Source organism: Geotrypetes seraphini, chromosome 2 (assembly GCF_902459505.1).
Source record: "Geotrypetes seraphini chromosome 2, aGeoSer1.1, whole genome shotgun sequence".
NCBI classification, from domain to species: Eukaryota; Metazoa; Chordata; class Amphibia; order Gymnophiona; family Dermophiidae; genus Geotrypetes; species Geotrypetes seraphini.
In genome coordinates this window covers 428,878,859-428,901,532 of record NC_047085.1, presented here as the reverse complement: position 1 = coordinate 428,901,532, position 22,674 = coordinate 428,878,859, and the positions used below count along the sequence as shown (strand labels likewise).

At 40.5% G+C, this 22,674-nt stretch overlaps 1 protein-coding gene across 3 annotated transcripts in view; it reads right to left on the bottom strand.

Annotated features, from left to right (window-relative positions):
• Positions 1-22,674, bottom strand: part of ADAM22 (ADAM metallopeptidase domain 22) — a 486,564-nt gene that overhangs the window by 209,844 nt on the left and 254,046 nt on the right. For all 3 annotated transcript variants that reach the window (XM_033931244.1, XM_033931245.1, XM_033931246.1), the window contains exons 9-11: positions 18,826-18,900; positions 9,480-9,551; positions 2,712-2,878 (exon numbers count right to left, since the gene is read on the bottom strand). In XM_033931244.1, the coding sequence (XP_033787135.1) occupies positions 2,712-2,878; positions 9,480-9,551; positions 18,826-18,900 (314 nt within the window). The remainder of the gene's footprint in view (positions 1-2,711; positions 2,879-9,479; positions 9,552-18,825; positions 18,901-22,674) is intronic.

Genomic DNA, 22,674 nt, shown 5'->3' with positions numbered 1-22,674 from the left:
ATTTATGGAGAGTGCTAGATGTGGTGTACGTACATTTCAGTAAAGTTTAGATGACTGATAAATAAACTGAGTGCCCTTAATCTGAACTGAAAAGTCACTAACCAGGTTAAAAACTGATTAAGTGAAAGACGACAGCTGGTGGTGGTAATTGGGAGTTCACTCAGAAGAAATGGATGTTACAAGTGGAGTACTAAAGGGATTGGTCCTTAGCCCAGTTCTTTTAAACATCTTTGTGAGTTATGTTTAATGTGAGCAAGTGCAAAGTGATACATGTGGGAAAGAAGAACCTGAATTATAGCTATCTGATGCTGGGTTCTGTGTTATGCATCACTGACCAGGAAAATGATCTAGTTGTCATTGTTGAGGATACGTTGAAACCCTTAGCTCAATGTGCAGCGGCTGCTAAGAAAGCAAATAGAATGTTAGGAATTATCAGGAAAGGTATGAAAAACAAAGATAAAAATGTTATAATGCCTTTGTATCGCTCTATGGTACAGCCACATCTTGAATACTGTGTGCAATTCTGGTCACCATATCTCAAAAAAGATATAGCGGAATTGGAAAAGATACAGAGAAGGGTGACAAAAATGATAAAAGAGATGGGATGACTTCTCTCTGAGGTTCTCCTCTGTACTTTAAAGGATTGAATTGTAGTTCTGTCCCTTTTTACCTTGTGTATTGATTAGTCTGTAAGTCTGTTGGTCTAACCCCATCATTTTAAATGGTATGTCTAAATATACGCTTATATTTTTTATTAATGTTGTATTTCACTTAATAAATCTAAATAAGCGATTCATCAAATTTAAATAAAACTTGAAACTTGAAAGGCTAAAGCAGCTAGGGCTCTTCAGGAGAAGAGACAGTTCAGGGGTGGAGTGGAAGGGGGTAGATATTCACTCTTTCTAAAAATACTAGGACTAGGGGCCATGCGATGAAGCTAAGTAGTAGATTTAAAACAAACCGGAGAAAATATTTCTTCACACAACGTGTAATTGAACTCTGGAATTCATTGCCGAAGAATGTGGTGAAATCAGTTAGTTTAGCGGGGTTTAAAAAAGGCTTGGATAATTTCCTAAAAGAGAAGTTCATAGGCCATTTTTTGAGAAGGCTTGGGGAAACCTAATGCGTATTCCTAGGATAAGCAGCATAACATCTGTTTTGCTACTTGGGATCTAGCTAGGTACTTGGGACCTGGGTTAGCCACTGTTGGAAACAGGATATTGGGCTTGATGGACCTTCAGATTGTCCCAGTATGAAAATTCTTATGTTCTTAAAATCTAGGGTTGTGTGTCTTTATAAAACAGACAAAAATTAGGTGCCATCCTGTTCTATCATCCTAGATGCCCTGTTATAAAATTGTTCTCATAGAATTCATGCATGTAGCTGAACCTCCCTCATAGTAGGTGTAAATATGTGTGTAGGCATTTGCAAGCCTGTTTTATAAAGCCATATTGGCACCTATGTAGCTTTCATAAAAATGTTTTTGTGAGAATGTTTATTGGTTCCCCTTTGTAAAATTATCCCCTTTATGTATATATGTACCAACTCCCCCCCCCCCCCCCTTTAATCAAGTTGTGCTAGAGGTTTTGAGCGCAGACCGGTGAAGTAAGTGCTTCAACATTAATAGGAATTATGTGAGTATCAGAGCATTTACCGCTCACACTAAAACCTCACACTAAAAACCTGTAGCGCAGCTTGATAAAAGGGGTCCAAAGTTTAGGAGTCTTTATAATTGGTACCGAAAAAAAACCTGCCTAAGTGCTATTTTATAAATGGTACCTAAAGATAGGCGTGTTTTATAGAATAGCACTTCGGTGCCACACCAATGGAAACATGGTACAAAACCTTGTGCCTAAAATTAGGTGTGGATGTCCCTTATTCTATAATTATGCGTGTAACTTTGAAGAACGCCCGAAACTGCCCATGACTTTCCCATTTTCATGCCCCCTTTTTTAAGGTACAAATTAACATTAACAATAGCTTGTTAAGAAGCCAGTTATCAATGCTAATTGGTTCGTTATTCAATTAAGTTTAGCACTGATTTTTTTCCAGCACCTACTGAATCTAGCCCCATAAGTGCAAATTAGTGTTTATAAACTGGAAACTATGCTTTTGCAATAGCAATTAATGCACATTAGTTTACATATTAACTGCTTAATGCACTTTAGGAAAAGGGCTTCTTGATGTTTAAATGCTTGATATCCAAATATGCATTCCTACATTATAGTTCTTTGAGAAGTGGCATTGGGATGAGTATGAAGGCTTAGGATATGGAAGTTAATTGACAAGAATAAAGCCTAAAGGCTTGTTTAGGTCGTCTAATACCGTTGTACCTGCCCTGCTTGTAGTATATTCAAGATGAATTTATTTACTTAAAAATTTTATAATCTGCCTATAACCTAGGTGGATTACAATCAGCACATATAAAAAATCAGAATAAAACACAAACTACCATCACAACAATTCCACCAACAGAATAATTACATTTGCATTGCATGAAATACTTCCATAAACAAATGTGTTTCCAAAAGTTTCTTAAAACTTGTTTTGCTATTGCAAAACTGCAGAACTCCCAGCTTTGCTCACGGAGCATAAAATAAGATTTCTGCATCCATCTTTCTGAATTATCAAAGTGTCTAGTCAAGCCAGTCTCAAGCACAACGCATTCCACCTACAAAGAAAATGCAGTAAAATGACATTAATATACGTACGAAAAAAGATGAACAGCGTCACTCTTTTCTTTGATGAAATCCTTTCTATACTTCATCAACTCACGGAGGGTCACCAGAGGATTCTCGGATATGCTGAACTTGTTATCGCTTGCCCAGGTCTCCATGGCAACTAATACTATCCTTGTGTTAAGTTGCTCTTTGAATAGCTAATATGTTAAGAAAATAGATTTTATTTTTAAATAACAAAAAAAAGTATATACCTGATGTCTTTCTCTCTAAATCAAAGGGTAAATATGATTATCTTTAATTTCGAAAGCAATAGATTTTTTTGAAGGGGGTGGGGAGGTCAGTTAAAATACATTTTGCATATACAGCAGTAACATTAGAGGGAACAATGTAATATCAACTACATAATCAAATGAATATATTCTAAAAAAAACTGCATAGTACTTAACACATAACAAAATATAAAAGCAATGTAAATTAATAAAAATTAGGCTGTCAAATAATCCCTCGTAAATCCTCCTCTCACTAAAGGGCTAAACAGTCATTATCTCTTTAGCTATCAATTACCCAACCAATTAATTAACCTGCCCTCTTATTCCTTTCCTACATAAAACCTCAAGCCAAACTTTCCCTAAATCACTCCATCCTTCCATTAAGGCCACATAACTCTGTAGCTAGGAGCATCATCATAGTCATATATTTTTGCAATCCACATTGGATGGTGCTTAGATGGGCCAGAAAATTAAGAACATAAGAATTGCCTTATTGGGTCAGACCAACGGTCCATCTAGCCCAGTATCCCGTCTTCACGGTGGCCAATTCAGGCCACAAGATGGTTTATAAACCTCAGTTTACATTAGATCAGATCATCATTCTCACGTGATTATTTCTATTTCACTTTACCCCTTTCCAGGGACCATTAAATTAGATTAGAAAATCAATTCCCACTCAAACCAGGCAAATAACACCTACCACTCATAACTGCGGCTCCCATACCAATTACTGTACACTAAGGCCCAGATTCTGTAATGCGCGCCTAAAGTTAGGCACCGTTTGGACATCCAAGTAAGGCGCCCTTTGTAGAATCGCCCTGAGCGGGGCTTGACGGTAGATAGGTTTCCAAATTTTTAGGCACCCTTTTCAGAATCGAATTTTAGGCGGCAATTAGATGTCCAAAAAATGTCCTTAATTTTATAATTATGACGTTATTAAAATGGCGATTTTATGCTTTTTCATTTTAATTGTAAAATGATGTCACCATTTTTTTAAATCTGTAATCTTTTTATTTATTTATCTTCTGTCACAGGGAGTGAGTTGGATTCGAACTAGGAACTAGGAACGTCAGTGTAGAAGGTTGTAGGTTTAACCAGTGTGCTATAGACTGAATTAACATGCTGCACAGGAATTGTAAAACTAGGTTTTATAGGCATTGTAAGGAAGTCTACTTTAAAGCATAGTTTGGGCTTCAGATAGACGTGAATTTTGTGGATGGAACATAGGAATCCTTTGGATGTTTCCAATGCGATCTGCTTAATAGGTCTCTGGGTTTTTATTTTTGTTTTATTAAGCTCAAAATACATTTAATAACACACCACATAAACAGGGCACATGAATACACAGATAGTGCATGCAAAACCTACTAGTTTTCTGGGTAACAGCAATGTTATTTGCTAATTATAGCACATGAAAAACACAGCTTTATGTTTCTTGCTAAAAAGCTACCCTATTTTTCCTCACTAAAGACTGCTCCAAAGAGCTCATTTTTGAAAGAGATCATCAAGGTGCACCAGGAAGGTAGAATGTCACAATTAAAGTAGATAAATCTTAACCAATTGTTAGTGTAGTCCTTATTCACTTCTCTCTAAATCACTAACTATTCTCTGTACTCTTTTTAAATCTCTAATATTGTAAAGCTATATGGTGCCTGTTTATATACTGCGGCCTCATATACACTGTAAAGAGATTATTGGTCTAGTACTAACATATACTTCATAATATATGTATATGTATATATATATTAATTCTTTATTTTTTCATTTGTATGGACCTTCGGATATCAACTGGACCATGAATAATGTCCAGCAATCTCTTGTCTTCATCAGTCCATTTTATTGTTTATTTACTCAAAACTCTAAAATTCATTTAGTTTCATACTTATTCTTAATTTCATAATTCCATAACTATTTCTTCATTGTATTTCATTTTAGTTTCCTTCTTTACCTTACTTAATGTCTTTTTCTTCTAATTTAATCTTATTACTTAGCTACTTAGCTTCGAGGTTAGCTCTCAAATGTTCATCAATGCCACCTCTCCCGACATGCATGTTTCAAACAATGTTTTTCTTCAGGGTTGAGGGGAACAATTGAGTGTATGTGTTTGAAGAAATGAGGTCACCATTGTGAAGCTGCACACCTCCATTTGCAATGAACTAGAAGCCATGCTAAGGTCTGGATCTGTTTTTTTAGTTTTTAACCTTTTGCAAATGAAGTTATCTATGCAATATATTTTTTTGTCATATGCTTTGTATGTTGAATGCATCTCTTTCAAGAACGAGCTCATTGGAGCAGTCTTTAGTGAGGAAAAAAGAGTAGCTCTTTAGCAAGAAACATAAAGCTGTGTTTTTCATGTGCTATAATTAGCAAATAACATTGCTGTTTGCCAGAAAACTAGTAGGTTTTGCTTGCACTATCTTTGTATTCATGTGCCCTGTTTATGTGGTGCATTATTAAATGTATTTTGAGCTTAATAAAGCAAAAATAAAAACCCAGAGACCTATTAACAAAACGCATTGGAGACATCCAAAGGATGCCTAAGTCTCATCCACAGAATTCACACCTATATGAAGCCCAAACCAAGCTGAAAAGTAGACCTGGTTTTCTTTTGTCTACAATGAAGGCACTATATGGATGCCCATTGGTGCTCAGCATTATGTAAATCAGTCAACAGATGTCTATATTGAAGCCTCTCCCACGACATGCCTATACCACGCCTCTCTATTTAGGCATAGCTTTTCCTGATGCGCGCCCATGAAATTGTGGACCCATGTCCGAACTCACGTCCACATCCTTTGGATGCCCAAGTGCCAATTAGCGCTTGTTAAGACCCTTAACTCGCTCGTTAACCACTTTATTTGGACGCCTAAGGTGCAATTTAGGCGCTCTTTATAGAATCTGGGCCTAATGGCCTGATAAATGGATGATTTTTCCCATTTTATATCTAGGACCATACCCTCTCTATAAAACAGCTTCCATCCATACCAATTCTACCCCTACACCAGTTGTGTACAGCAAATGTCATTCATCCTACAGCAGTTACTCGACATCTTCAATACAATGCATTGCTCATTTACATCTGCCTTATCATTTAAGAACATAAGAACATAAGCAATGCCTCCGCTGGGTCAGACCTGAGTTCCATTGCGCCCAGCAGTCCGCTCACGCGGCGGCCCAACAGGTCCAGGACCTGTGCAGTAAACCTCTATCTATACCCCTCTATCCCCTTTTCCAGCAGGAAATTGTCCAATCCTTTCTCAAACCCCAGAACTGTACTCTGCCCTATAACGTCCTCTGGAAGCGCATTCCAGGTGTCCACCACACGTTGGGTAAAGAAAAACTTCCTAGCATTCGTTTTGAATCTGTCCCCTTTCAACTTTTCTAGTATAAACATCTCCCATTCATATCACCAGGACTTCTGAAACTAGGAAACTTCAAAAACATACTTTGGTTAGCTTTAGTCACTGCTTAGTTGGAGGCCTGCAAAGAACACTGTTTTTTCTGTCAACAATCTGGACTGAATTAGGCTCATAAGCAGGTGACACTATCCAATAGTACCAGGACTGAACTTTCCTGAAGTTCAGAATTTTATCGAAAGTTCTGAGTATGGGCAACCCTTCCCATGCACAGCAATGTTCTCAGCTCCACAATTTTGTTTTATTCCCACTCAGCCAAATGCATGTGAAACAATGCTCCTGTGTGTTTTGTTCTCCAACATTGTTTTTCATTGCATTTATTTTATTTGTTCCTTATTGTTACATTTGGCTAAGTTGGGCTTTTGACTATGCCCAAAGTGTGGCAGAAAAATTCAGAATTTCAACACGCTCACCAAATGCCTTTTGTGCTTCAATCCTGAACACAACTAAAAGAACTGTAAATATTGTGCTTGAATGTCTTCACGAGCATGAAAAGATAGTCTCAATTGACTCAGAGTATTTGGATGCTGAAAAGAAACTGCTCTTGGAAATATTTCACTGAAAGCATAGAAATTATCTACTTCTATGCAGACCAATTGAGAATCTTCCCTGGAAAAGCCTTCAACCTCTTGGCATAGTGTCCCTAAGAGTCCAGTCACTCAAAGGGCAAAGACTCTTGAAATATCTAACCTCATAGCACAGTTACTTCTTAAGTGTCTGCAGTCTACTGAGCAAAGGTTGCTTACATAAGTTCAGCTAGATAAACACAAGCAGGTCAGTGTAGATTTTTCTTCTGATAAAAGGAGATGCTTGGGTAGTTTCTTTGTGCGGAAGCATTAGCACAGTGCCAGTATCTCTTCTGTGGAGCAGTTCAATCCTGAGACCAGTTCCTTCAGCACAAAACATTCTACAACTGTGCAATTATCTGTGCAATGTCCTACTCCTAAGACTCCAATATTAGTTAGAGAAGCCAATGAATCTTCCTAAGCAACACCCTCCTCATATCCACTTTCTTTAAAACATGCACCCTGCCTGACCTGTGGAGGTCAGGGTACAGTTCTTCTATTGACTTAGAAGAAAATCACAATAGACATATGGGTCCTTCCCATTATTCGGGATGACTATGGCCTCAGATTCACAAGCCATCCTCCAGATCACTCTCTACTAGATACAAAATCTCCTTCCAGCCACCTTGCAATGTTAATAGAGGAGATCCACCTACTTCTCCAAACCAAGGGCATAGAATTTCTTTCACCTTAGGAGAGGAATTGAAGCTTCTGCTCAAGATACTTTCTCATTCCAAAAAAGGAGGATTATGACCTATCATTAATCATAGGAGCCCTAGCCCAAAGGGGAACTGGATATGTACCCTCTACATAGAAAAATCAACTTCTTCAGTCTCTAGGATTCCTTAACAACTTCCAGAAATCAGCCTGGAAATTCAGCAATGTTTAGCATCTATCCTTAGCATTACTCGGCAAATCTAAGACATCTTGATAGATGTTTGAAAGCCTTCCACTAGACAATATGTATGATTTCAAGTGGAGAAGGCTTGCCATCTTTGTTCAGCTAACGGCCAAGACTCTGCCATATGCCCTCGTACAATGATTCTGCATTATCTATCATTTCAGGCTTCAAACCTCTCCTATAAGAGTTCATTTCAGTGCTTTGAACATTCACCAACAGATAACATTCTAGCTTTGCTATCACAGGTTGTCACACATTTCATGAAAGATTTGCTTCATGTAAAACCTCCTTTGAAAAGCCCTCTATGTCTTGGAACCTGAACCTAGTACTTGATTCATTTTTGAAGTCTCCATTTGAGCCTCTAGAAGCTACCAAGTTCATGACTTAGAAAATACTTTCCCTTGTAGCTACCACGTCAACTAGGAAAGTTAGTGAGCTTCAAAGCACTGGTAATATATGAACCATATACCCAAGTTTATCTGAACAAAGTCATCTTTAAGGAGGAGCGGCCTAGTGGTTATAGCTGCTGCCTGAGCACCCTGAAGTTGCAAGTTTGAGCCCAGTGTCACCCTGGGCAAGTCACTTAACCCTCCACTGCCCCAGTTACCATAGCTAGATTGTGAGTTCACCGGGACAGATAGGGAAACACCTAGAGTAACTGATTAGATTATGAACTGAGTTGAAAACCGCTCAGATAGCTGTACCAACGACAGTATATCCAATACAAAAAATAAAAAATAAATGCCAATATTCTGGCTACCCACAATTCTATAATATGACGCCTATATGCAATGGTTTGAGGGTAAGCATACATATACTGTAGTGTGAGTGGAGCTTTGGTGGGGTGCACAGTTATGTGTATAAGCTTTAGAATACTATAATTACAAGCGTATTTGAGCCATACGTATACTGTAGATGATAGCATTTACACCAGTTCTATGGGTGGGGTAAATGGTCATGCCTAAATATAGGCATTTAATTTACCTGTTATGCTAGTATTCTTTAAAGGAAAAAAGGTACCAGTTTCTTTTATAGAACACGTTCCAAATAGGAACCTTCTTGCTATGTAAAACTAGGGGCTCCTTTTACGAAGCCGCGTTAGCGGTTTAATGCGCATAATAGCATGCGCTAATTTGCCAGCTGCGCTAGCCGCTACTGCCTCCTCTTGAGCAGGCGTTAGTTTTTTGGCTAGCGCGGGGGTTAGCGCGCGCTAAAAATGTGCCTGCGATAAAGCCGCTAACACGGCTTCGTAAAACGAGCCCTAGGTGTCTCTTTATAGAATTGTTCTCAACATAACTAAGCTTGGCAGTCACCTGCTTGCATGCCTGACTCAATCCTATTTGTAAAAGAAAAAAGCAATACTGCTTGTCTGTAACAGATGTCTTCCACAGACAGCAGGATTGATAAAGCACATAATAGCTCCCACTTTCCTGAAAATTAATAGCTTGAGCTTTGGAACCAACTCTGAAGAGACCATTGTGCATTCACTAGTGTGCCTTACCAGTCCTTTTGCTTATGGAGAACATCTGCTACAAGTGAAGGATATTGCTTTTGATGTTCAATGGAATTTTAATGGATGTCTTCTGAAAGAGACCACACCACCAAGCCAGCTAACACAATATTTGTTATAGCTAAGTAATACTTACCAAATCAGCCATGTTCACAACAGACTTAGAAAAACTATTTGTGTGCCCCACTGACAATCGATGCTTTTTAAACTGAAAAAAAGAGAATAGAGTAAGACCAACATTTCAACAGAATATCTATTATTATCTGCAGTCTGAATACTATTTTTATAAACTGAAATGTTAACAACAGAAGCTTAATAATGATGTGAGAGCTCATTTCTGTTCCACACCTCTACCATCTGTTTTCGAAAATACAGTTAGAAATCACACCTCTTTCAGTAAAAGCGTTACACTCAGGTGCAGTAGATATTTCCCTGACCCTAGAGGGCTCACAATCTAAGTTTGTACCTGAGTCACAAGGAGCCGCAATGGATTTGAACTGGGCTTACTTGGTTCTGATTCCACTGCTCTAACCATTATGCTATACTACTCCTCTGCTCCATGTCCTCGTTTAGTCCTTTGATGCCTCTTGTTATTCAGTTGGGTGTGCTAAATCCAGGAAATCATTCGTATAGAGCTCAGAACCTATGTTCATGATATTGGAGCAACCCCATCTCACTATACATTTAGAGATGAAATACAACTCTAGCAAGATTATTTTCCTGGATGTTTTGGTAAAGATTGAGGGAGATCATTTTGAAACCATTGTATTTTCACAGAAGATGGATAAAAATTCCCTTTTGGAATTTGGGAGCAGGCATCCTTTTCCTATGTGGGTAAGTATTCTATATGCTCAGTTTCTGAGATACCAGTGTATTTGCAGCAATAATTGTGAGTTTTTGGATAAAGCTGAGATATTGAAGAAGTTTGAGCAGTGGGGTTATCCTATCTCCTTAGGGCTAGATTCACTAAAGTCAGTCGGTAATACTGACTGGATCCTGTTGGCCGATTCTCTGGCCGATTGCTAAAGAGCGATCGATGCGCTAACAAGTTTGCATGCAAGTTTGCATGGCTTATAGACTTTTAGGAAGTTAGCTAAACGGTTTTTAAACCCTGCTAAGCTAACTGCTTTTACAACATTCTCATTTGCTGTTAACATGCAATGTATGAGTATAAGTTTTACCGTATGTTTTGCTCCATAAGAAGACCTAATCTACCATTATACCATGACCGCCGGAATTTAAAACAAAAGGGAGGGGGGGTACTGTCTGTCTGCCTGCCATTAGACCTGCCCTGTCCCCTGTCCCGGCCTACCACTAGACCACCAGAAGGGGAAAAGGGTACACTTTTTGGCTCAGAATTTGGTTGATTTTTTTTCTTGGTTTTTCCTCCTCTACTCTAGGTGTGTCTTATGGTCAAGTGCGTCTTATGGAACGAAAAATACGGTACCTGTTTCTGTTCATAACAAATTGTTTACTTATTAATTAGCATTTCCTCTGGACTTGCTAGCAGTCACCCAATTCACCTTTTCAGTTAGTGTTTTGAGTGTGAGGTCTTTCACTTTTACTTGTTTGCCTGATTCAGGGAGAAGTGGCTATGAGGTACCAACAGTGATTATCTACAAGTAGAATTAATGTTTGGAACATTTACTGAAAATCTCTACTGCACGCCGCTGAGCTGAATATACTGTAGTTTATGAGCCATCTTGCATAAAAACTTAACAACTGTATATAAATGGGTAACTCACCTAGAACTCAGGCTGGGGAAAAGGCAAGCAAGTAAATATTATTTCTTACATGAACTGCAAAGACACAAAGAACCAGAAATCATTCATGTTTTGATATTTTTATTACAATATTTCACTTACACAACCAATTTCAAAATCTTCAAATACACTCCGTTCCCTGAAATACCTCTCAGTTGAAGCAGAGAAATTATACAGAATGCTTTCCAAGGTCAATTGCTTCTTGAAGAAAGCTTCTGTCTTCTTCATTTGCCTGTACCACATAGTGTGGGGGTGTGAATTAGTGTGAAAAAAGGCAGCATGCTCTTTGGATCTCCCCCGCAGTGCAGTCAAATAAAAAAAAATGCCTCAATACTTTATTCTCATGTATAAAAGAAAATCTTACAATTTTGTATCTCTGAAAAATTCTTCAAGCAGAATTTAGTCACATATGGCACCAACCTTGTCTAATCTTGACACTTTTTATTCTTTAGAGGCAAAGTAGTTTAAATAACTATGGGCCTGTTATTCAGCCTGCAGCAGGTAAGCAACTTGTAAGCTGCTCACAGCCACAGGATAAATTAATTCCAGTGAGTCAATGCTAGGGTATGTCCACCCTCAGGCATAAAATATTCAGGTTAGTGCAGCAATCCAGAAGTTAACTAGGCACAGGCCTATGTTCAGACTAGTACCTGGTTAACTAGTGTTTCTGATGTCCTAAACTTTATCTGCTTATTTAGCCAGTTAGTGGACTGAATATAACCACTGACTTGCTAAGTAGCAGCTCCTGACACACTCTTCCCCAGATCATCGTAGCCTAGGGAATGGTAGGTTGAAGCTGATATTTCAGTGGCACTACCCAGTTAAGTACCGCTGAATATTGGCAGCTGGTCAGCTCAGTGGGATTTAACCAGGCAGGAGGTTCTCTTGCCCAGTTAAAACCCTCTGAAAAAGAATTTCCTAGCGTTGCTCTTAAGTCTACCACCCCACAACCTCAATTTATGTCCTCTAGTTTTACCTATTTCCCTTCTCTGGAAAAGATTTGGTCCTATATTTAATACCTTTCAAATATTTAAATGGCTGTATCATATCATCCTATCCCACCTCTTCTCCAGAGTATACATGTTGAGGTCTTCTAGTCTCTTCTTGTACTTCTTTTGGCACAAACCCCCTACCATTTTTGTCACTTTCTTCTGGACTGCTTCAAGTCTTCGTATATCCTTGGTCAGCTATGGCCTACAAAACTGAACACAGTACTCCAAGTGGGGCCTCACCAATGACCTGTACAAGGGCATCAATACCTCCTTTCTTCTGCAAGTTATGCCTCTCTCTATATAGTCCAGCAACCTCCTGGCTACAGCCGCCGCCTTGTCACTCTGCTTCATCGCCTTCAGATCCTCAGACACTATTACCCAAGGTCTCTTTCCCCATCTAAGCATATCAGCCTCTCGCCTCCCAGCAGATTTCTATTCCCCAGATGCATCACTCTGTACTTCTTTGCATAGAATTTTAGTTGCCAGACATCAGACCATTTTTCCAATCCTTTTTCATGTTTTCCACTCCCTCCAGAGTGTCCACTCTGTTACCAATTCTGGCATCATCCACAAAAAGGCAAACCTTTCCTTCTAACCCTTTGGCAATATCACTTACAAACAAATTAAATAGAATCAGCCCAGCACTGATCCTTGAGGCACTCCACTACTCACCTTTCCTTCCTCTGAGCAAATTCCATTAACCACCACCCTCTGACGTCTGTCTGTGGGTGGGTCAAGGGCGTTCTATTTAAATATGCACTGTATTCTTTTTTTATTGGTTTCCCCAATATTGTTGTTGGGTTGATTTTTTAACTTTATTTAGTTTTTAATGCCAACAAAAAGTACTCACTGTATTCAACACTGTAGGAGCCTAACTGCTGGATCAGGAGCGCCTATTTACATCTGTCATAGAACAAAGTGGAAGCGCCCAAATTTATATGCCTAATTTTTGACTATACTAGTATTTTATAATAGATAAGATACACAGATTTGCCAGAATACTAGTTTAGTATGGTGGAGCTGTTGAAACTCAAGCAAACGCTGCTCAGGTAAGTCTGAGAAGAAGTAGGACATGATCTTTATGCAGTACTTCAGCTAAGAGGTGAATATGAAGTTGTAGTTCTAAATCCTGTTTGCCATCATGTAATTTTGATACAGACAGCGTCCAAATTTGTCCATGGTCTGTTCCTCTCTTCCTGGAGGGACTGCAACATAGACTTTGGAGGGATTAGACTTTTTGAGAGATGATTCTACCACCAAAGATTGGTGAGACAATTGCAGCTTCTCAAACCCTTTACAAGGAACTGTGCGGTAACGAGATTCCATTTTGGAGGATATAGCCGGAATAGACTAAGGAGTCTCAAGATTTCTCAGGAAAGTTTGCTTCAAAACAGGATTCCTGGGAAGTCTCAAAGTGTCCTTTGGTGGATGGGGCAATTCCATCTCAGCCAAATACTCAGGAGTATACTTAGACTCAGATTGTAGATCAATTTGAAGAGCCTTACTCATGTCAAATATGAATTTGAAAAATGATGTGGACTTCAAAGATGAAGAACCCTCAGGAAGAGAAGCAGAGCGAGAGCGAGGTGCTGCAGAATAAGAAGGAGCAGCTTCCCTGGAGTACTGGGAAGGGATGTCTGTATCCAACGTAAGAGTCACAAAAGAAGCTCCACTGTGTGATATAGGCGGAGTCAGAGAGTGTATACGTTTGACAGGACAGGATGGAGAGGTCCCTGGAGTGTGAGGGACTGAATACCTTGACTCATGCCTCATAGAACCGGCGAACGAGGATCCCTCGTAGCATGCCTCGACAGAGGAGTCTGGGGCCTGGACAAGCCTCGATGTGGAGAAGAATGAGGTGTTAAAGGCTTCGTGGTTTGAGACCTATGCCTGGTTTTGGAGGGAGTCTCAATGGGCCTCGAAGAACGAGGGAGAGAAGACTCCGTATCCTTCCTCTGTGCCTCGATGAAGAGGGATGCTTCGAATGAGACCTGGATTGAGGCTTCTGCACCACCTGTCGAGCAGGTTGAGTAGCTGGAGACCTGGACCTGGAAGGACGAGGCGAGGAGTCACTGGAGGACAAAGGTTGAGACCTAACAGGTTTAGCTCCTCGCGCCTCGACAGAATGCTCAGACTGGCTCGCAGGAAGCAGGGTCAAGGCAGGGGCAAACTTAGCAAACACAGAGCTGAGCTGCCTGGTCAAGATGGCTTCCAGCATGTCTTCGAAGACAGGCACCGAGACCAATGACTCTGGTCTAGAAGGTGCAGCAGTTCGCTCCATAGAGGGCGACCTCGAAGATGAGTATTCCCTATTTTTGAAGCATGCTTTGCAGGAGGTCTCGTAGAGGCTGGCACAACTGCACTCATTGCCTAGAATGCCTGAGACTCAGTTGGAGGCTTCTTAGCTAGCGTGCCTGCGGAGGGAAGAACAGACTTGCCTGAGGACAAGGCCTTAGGAGGCGCGGCAGACGAGGTCTTCACTGACAAAGGAGACTTACTGGAGGTTGAGGGCTTGACCAACAAGGCCGCGGACGAGGTCGAGGGCGAGGCCTTTTCAGTAGAGGGCTCCATTCCAAAGAGCTGCTGAATCTGGGCACGATGTCTCCAGAGAGCTTTTTTTTTGAAGGGTAGTACAGCGTGGGCATGATTCAGGACAATGTTCGGGTCCTAAGCACTTGATACACCAACGGTGCGGGTCAGTGAGTGAAATTGCCCTATTACATTGGCTGCACCTTTTAAATCCCGTAACAGGCCGGGACATAGACAAAAAATTCTGGCAGCAGGCCCTAAGGCCAAGCCCCGCCGGATGAGAATGGAAGAAACAAAATAAAGTTTCTTTGCGTGTTTTTTAAAGCGCGACGCACAACGACTTAGTACAAAAGAAAGAAAAAAGCCGCAGTGCGAGAAAGCACAACTCAAATTCGGGGCAGAGCTTAGAAACAGGTGCCTCTTAGCTGTGCGGAAAAACGAGAACTGAGGTACCTCAGAGGAGACGCGTGACCTACATTCGGTGGGAAGGCACTCACGCATGTGCGATGCAGCACTTACAAACTTTCTGAAAGTTCTTCAAGAAAGTCTGCTTGCGAGGCTGTCCGCTTCAGGGCTCCGTGGATAACGTCACCCACATGTTGAGAATATGCTGATTGCTTGTCCTGGGATAATGGATTTATAGGAGAAGACAGTTTCATTGACAGACTTGTGTGACATAGTAGTAGAAAGGAGGGACAGTGGTAGAGAGTGTGTCAGGGTCAACAGCCTGAAGGTTACTAAATGTATGGGTAGTGATCGGTTGGGTTGGGGGGGAGGTTAACAGCTGATGGTAAGATTCGAAGTGCAGACTTTGGTGATCAGTTGGAGGAGAGGATGAGGTTGAGGCAGTGGCTTTTCTGGTGGGTAGAGGTGGAGGAGCACAGCTGGAGGTCACATGAGGAGGTCAGAGCAAGAAACCTGGACGTATAGGAGTCAAAGGGGTCATCAGCATGGATGTTGAAGTTACTGAGGATAAGGGAGGAAGATGAGGACTCAAGAAAGGAGAGCTAAGAGTCAAAATCAGTGAGGAAGGAGGAGAAGGACTTATTGGGGGGTGGGGGGGTTGTTAAATGACTGCTACTCTGAGAGATAGAGGAGTGAATAGATGGAAGGAAGGAACTTAAAAGGAAGGAGAACAGTGAGATTGAGGCAGAAGAAGGGGTTGACATTTACAAGATGGTGAGAGTAAGAGTCTAACCCCACTTCCATGACCATCTGGGCGAGGCATGTGTGAGAAAAGGTACCCTCCATGACACAGGACAGTAGCTGAAGCAAAATCTTCAGGACAGATCCAGTTTTCAGTTAGTGCTAGCAGGTGGAGCTTTTTAGAGATAAAGAGGTCATGGATGAAGGTAAGTTTGTTGGAGATGGAGCAGGCATTCCATAGGGCACATAAAAAGGGGAGGAGAGGAACAGAAATAAGATTGGTTAGATTGCAATGTGATCCCCATGAGTAGGCTGAGTGATGATTGGGAGAAGTAGGAGAATATGAGTGAGTGTAGAAGAGGCATGGGGGCTACACCGTGGTCGAGATGCATATAGCTAGAATGGGGATATCTGAATGAGAGGGAGAAAGTGTAGTAGCTGGTACAGTGTACTGCAGGTGCAGCTCGCCCACCTGGAACCGTAAGAATTTGCGGAAAGCGGGATGCACCGGAACATGGGTGTACACTTCCTTCAGGTCCAGGGAGCACATCCAGTCCCCTTCCTCCAAGAGAGGATATAATACCGGAAGTGACAACATCCGGAACTTCTCCCGGACCAGGAACTTGTTGAGCTTCCTGAGGTCTAAAATGGGGCGTAAGTCCCCGGTCTTCTTTGGGACCAAAAAGGGTTGAGAAAAGGGTGGGAGAGAAAAGGGAGGTTGAGGTGGTAAAGTTGAAAAGTGCAGCAGGGGAAACTGCAGCGAACTTCACATTAAAGATCCCAGGTACACATCCTCTTATATTGTACGGTAAGCCCTACGGATATAACCAAAAATGTACTTACCCAACTGTACAAATAAACCTTATGTTTGCAGATGTCACCTATATGTGGGTTCAGAAGGCATTTTTGCGTTTTGGGGGCACTCACACTTTCCAATGCAATGAGAGGGCATAGGATGAAGTTACAAGGTGATAGGCTCCGGAGTAATCTGAGGAAATTCTTTTTTACAGAAAGGGTGGTAGATGCATGGAACAGTCTCTCGGACGAAGTGGTGGAGACAGAGACTGTGTCTGAATTCAAGAAAGTGTGGAATAGGCACGTGGGATCTCACAGAGAGAGAAAGAGATAATGGTTACTGCGGATGGGCAGACTGGATGGGCCATTTGGCATTTATCTGCCGTCATATGTCTATGTTTCCACCACAGAGGAATACCCATTTTATCTGCAAATGCCTTACTGTCACTTTCACCTCTTTGTACTTAGTTAATGGTGTATTGGTTTTAAGTTTACTGATATATCATGTATTCTTTCCATGATATAAATAAAGTACTAAAAAAAAAAACAAGAAACAGACCAACTTAGAGATGCTGTTTCTAGTTAGAGTGGCAAGGCAAATGCACTTGCCACTTGTGCTATCCTGTAGTGACATCTATAGGTGCTGTATGTATATAAACTAATATCAAAATAGAGGGCAGTGCAAGAGTATTGGACATCCTAGGCCACCTTCAGTTTTATACCCGCCTCAACTAACTTTCAGGTCTCTAGACTGTCCCCACTAGCCAAGTGTTTGATACTTGGACAACAGTCAAGTTACGCACCTAAATTTTACATGCGATTCAAAAAGAGGGCGTGGACATGGGTGGGTCAGGGGTGTTACTCTAAGTTAATTATAGAATTAGTTTCAAGTTTATTTAGCCTTGATAGACCGCTTTAATTACCAAAGCGGTTTACATTGTACAAAATTTAAAATATAAGTAAAAATAGAGTAATAAAAAGACAGACTACACGGTATTACAGACAAAAAACATGCTACAAAAGTGGAATGGGAGGGATACATTGCATAAAAATACAAAGAAAGGGGAAAACGAGAGGGAGATTTAGGTGCAGGCATTGGCATCACATTTTTCTTGATGCAAATGGCCGCATCTAAATTTAGCCACAGTTCCTAACTTTAAGCACAGCTTATAGAATAGCGTTTTTTTGGTGATAATTTTTTTGGGGGGTGTAGTCCTTTGCCTCTTTAGGTTTTGTTTCTCAGCATTAACTGAATTCTCAAATTGAACATTTTAAATGATTAATATGTATTCTCCTTTTTAACTCATCTTCATGGACCACATCAGTTACTGTCTCCACAGACATATTAAAACAAGCGGTTTACTTTTTTCAGTATGGTACACAGTGAATTCTGACATATGTGTTGTAGGCAATAAAACAAAAATCTTAAACAAACACTTTAAATATTTACTCATATATTCTAGTTGTCCTCAGCCAACTCTAGTAATGACTATGAATACATATTTTAAGAGCATCTTCATTTGCATGCATGTTGAGGCTAATAAAATGATCAACCAAATTATAGTTTTTTATGCAGACATAATTGCTATAAATGAAAGTTTTCCCATGTATAGATATTAATGTACAAAAGCAATGCAAGTAACTTCCCTGACATTTCACTATTATTTTTAATAGATAAGTCTGGGTTAATATTCAAAAGCACTTATCCTGATAGAAGCCAGGTAAAATCTGCTGCACAGTATATTCAGAGGCATAAAGGAGACAGTGCCAAGGCAGAGAATGCTCAGGGCCAGGGTTGTTCCGGAACCTATATAAATAATGTAGATATGCAGTCTGTTATCTGGATAACTTAGGACAACAAAATGGCTGTCCTATGTTATCTGAATATCAGACTGAATATCAACACTATCTAACCCCTTTCTTTACAAAGCCGAGTTAACATTTTCAGCATAGGCCGTCGTGGTAACAGCTTCGACGCTCATAGAATTCCTATGAGCGTCCGAGCTGTTACCGCCCCGGCTGGCGCTTAAAACGCTAGTGCAGCTTTGTAAAGGAGGGAGTAAATTTGTTCTGGCGCTAACCACATTATTTGTACCAGCTGACATTCTCTGACTGCCGCAGCCAGCATTAAAAAAAAAACTGGATAGCTGGATAGCTGAATACTGGCCTGATCGTATTCTTAAGCAATACATTTTAAAACACCACATGCTGATTCAAAAATAAATATAAATAAATATATACAAATAAATATTTATACCATCAGATGGTCATTTACAATCATCAGCTCAATGTATTTTGTTTCTTCGTCAACACTACGTCGAATCCGATGAACCTGCAAAGAGAATGAGAAGGAAAGACAATGTAACACATTTGGCAATGAAAAAATTTTATTTAGCTCTCTTTGTATTGACAGCATGAGTCATTTGTTCCTTGCTCATGGTGCTGAATTAATAGGTAGCAACAGACTTTAGATATGAGTAGGATATATTTCAGAAATTTTACACAAGAAGATTATCTTAAAAAGGGTACTCCAGGGTCAGATTGAAAGCAGCAGGTAAAAGTATCCCACTGACATTTCACTGAGCTCATGTACTAAGCCTTTCATCAGACACAGAATGGGAGAATAGCCTTAGTAAATTGGGCCCAATGAGGCTGATTTTCTAAAGTGCCTATGTGGCCGGTGGCTGCATCAGTCCCAATACTTTCTAAGGATTGGCTGGGTGCGTGCAAATTTTTTTCTCATGTGAATAGCAAGTTCTAAAAAAAATTTTTTCATATAAGCAACAAGTTCTAAAAACCAACAATTTTTAGATTTGCAAGTATTTTTTTAAGCGACTATATAAACTTTGTGAGCGACACTCCTAGAATGTATGCGCGATTGCTCAAGTGTTCAACTTAGAGGGAACATAGATCAGTCCTATATTTTTTTAATCATCAACAGATCTTTGGCTGCTTCATTCAAAAAATGGCCATAGTATTATATGTCAGAAAAGGGGATGTGTTTTGGGCCTGACTCGGAGTGGGTAAAATAAGTTATACATTCAGTGGTGAAATTCAGCTACCAAATTATAACCTAGTTGTTGAAACGCTCACAGGTAAACAGCAGGTGTAACTTTAAACATAACTGGCCATTTAAAGTTAATGTGTATTTTCAAAGCCAACATTTATACAATTACAGTAAGTTGTAATTTTATATGCAGTTACCTAGGTTAGGTGCTAAGAACATGTGTAAATGCTGGTATATTAGACAGCAGTATGGCCACTGTTTCACTTTAAGGGACTGATTCTGTATAGGATGCCAGTCTCAGCGGCCACCTAAGAAGCGGATGAGAATCGCACAATGGCATCCTATAAAGAATCGTGTCTGTCTTAAAGAACCGATACCTTACCCACCCACCTCTCACCCCCGATTCTCTAAACAGCACCTATGTCACAGGCACCGGTTAGAGAATCGTGCCTATCTGATCACAAAGACAGGCGCCTCAGCCACCTATCTTTGCCGAGGGATCCCTTGCCATCAGCTGATCATGGCAAGGGAACCCCTGATTAGCTGTCTAAATGGATTTGTTCTGGGCGTTTGGGACTTGGACAAAATTTGGGTTGAAAAAGTGGTCCAAATCGGACCTAGACTTATGTTTTGAAAATGCCCCTCCACGTCACTAGGATCTTTGAGATAAAATCCATAGTTTATATACTCCCCTTTTACAAAAGCTGCATTAGGCTTTTTTTTATCGCCGGCCATGGTAATATTAGCTCCAATGCTCATAGAATTCCTATGAGCATTGGAGCTAATACCACTGCAGATGGTGATAAAAAAGCCTAATGTGGCTTTGTAAATGTGTGTGTATGGCCGGGGGGGGGATAATTTCTTCAAATCATTGACGTCTTTCCCTATCTCTCTAATTTTGTTTTTCAATAATAATTTGTAATATTTTATAGTATTCCTCCAATTTGTTCTATTCATTTCTGAGTTATTCTTCCCCCACTTTCTCTCTAATTGTTTGCAAGTTTGTTTCTGTTCAAGAAGAGTTTCATCAAACCATAGGTTTGATTTCCTATGTTGTTTTATTTTTGTCTTTTAAAGGAGCACTCTCATCTAATATTGTTAAAGCAACTGAGTTTCAGTTATTTAAAAGTTGAGATAATTCCTATTCCTTTATCTGTAATCCTAAAAGATTCCAAAATTGATCTACATCTATCTTACCTCTAGAGGTAGGCCGTTTTATGCAGCCCACGGTAGAATGCGGCGTTTTCATTGCCGCCCCTCGGTGTTATCTTCTGGCCAGCTCCCTCCTCCTCACTACCGCAGTGTGCACAAGGTTATGGCTCCTACATGCATCCTGCACCTGAACTAGAAGCCTTCCAGATGAGATGCGGGACGTGCTAGGAGCCTCCATCCGCAGTTTTGTGCACACTATGGTAGTGAAGAGGATGGAACCGGCCAGAAGATAACACTGGTGGCGGCAATGAAAACGCCGAATCACACCGCAGGCCACAAAAAAGGGCCAGGCAGAAGCCAGCCAGAAGGTAAGACACTTGCCAGAGGGAGGCACCTAGTTGAGGCACAGCATGGAGGGAGGGAATCAACAAAGGTAGGGGGGGAATGATTTTATTTTCAATTTAGTAATTGAATTGTATCAATTTTGAGAATTTACATCTGCTGTCTATATTTTGCACTGTTCGGGAAGAAATGCATTTGTTTCTATTTCTCTGGGATTGTACTGCATGCTGAGTCTTGAATCTTAGGGTTTCCTTTGTATATCTTAGTACTTTTAGTTTTTGGTCCCATATTTGCATAAGGGTTATCTGTGTTATGGTAGGAATGAATGTAGAGAAGCATACAGTGTGCTTTGTGTAGTTTAATTTTGTGGTTATCAATTATGTTTTGTTAATAAGATTATATTGTGTGTGTATACATGAAAAATGAATGGAAAAAATTGTGTTACAATTAGTACTATTATGGGGCAGGGTCTGGGGAGGAGATTGGGTGGGGTCTGGCCCACGACTTAGCCTGTGTTTTGGATTTTGACCCCCTAATGTGACTGAGTTTGACACCCCTGCTCTAGAGGTATAAGTTGAGAGGAAAGATATGAAGCAACATATGTATAGAGCACTCTGACAACGAAAATTAAAATGTTATAGTAATAGGAAGCTAGTGATGTTGAATGAAGAGTGGAGACACAGAATCAAACTTACTGGTGTGAGAAAGAATCCATATAGCAGTATTTTGCATTGATTGTAAGCATGAGAAGATACTGTGGAACACCCAAATAGATTGCGTTGGAGTACATAAATACATAAGAGTTGTCATTTTGGGACAGACTAAAGGTCCATCAAGCCCAGTATCTCTTTCCAACAATGGCCATTCCAGGTCACTAGTACTTGGCAAGATCCCAAAAGATTTTGAGGTTAGAAAGCCAAAGATTATATGCTGCTTTTCCAAAATCCATCTTAAAAATGGCTTATGGACTTTTCTTTTAGGAAATTATCCAACTTTTTAAAAATACTGCTAGGCTAACTGTTTTCACCACATTCTATGGCATCAAATTCCAGAGTTCAATTACATGTTGAGTGAAGAAATATTTTCTCCTGTTTGTTTTAAATTTACTACTTAGTAGTTTCATTGCAAGCACCCTAAGAATCCAGTCTAGAGCAGTGTTTTTCAACCTTTTTTGGGCAAAGGCACATTTGTTTCATGAAAAAAATCACGAGGCACACCACCATTAGAAAATGTTAAAAAATTTAACTCTGTGCCTATATTGACTATATATAAAGTAATTCACTTGAGTGCCACCGCCGCCATCGGGAACAGGCCGGCACCAAGTTCTCCCTGCTTCTCTTCCCCGCGGGGCCGACCAACTCTCGCCACCCGTCGTCAATTCTGACGTCGGAGAGGACGTTCTAGGCCAGCCAGGCAGCGATTGGCTGGCCCAGAACGTCCTCTCCGACGTCAGAATTGACGCGAGTGGCGAGAGTTGGCCGGCCCCACAGGGAAAAGCAGGGAGAACTTGGCGCCGGCCTGTTCCCGATGGCGGCGGTGGCACTCAAGTGGCTAAAGAGCCGCAGTTTGCCGGCCTAGGGACAACACTGGAGGGTGGCCAGCTGT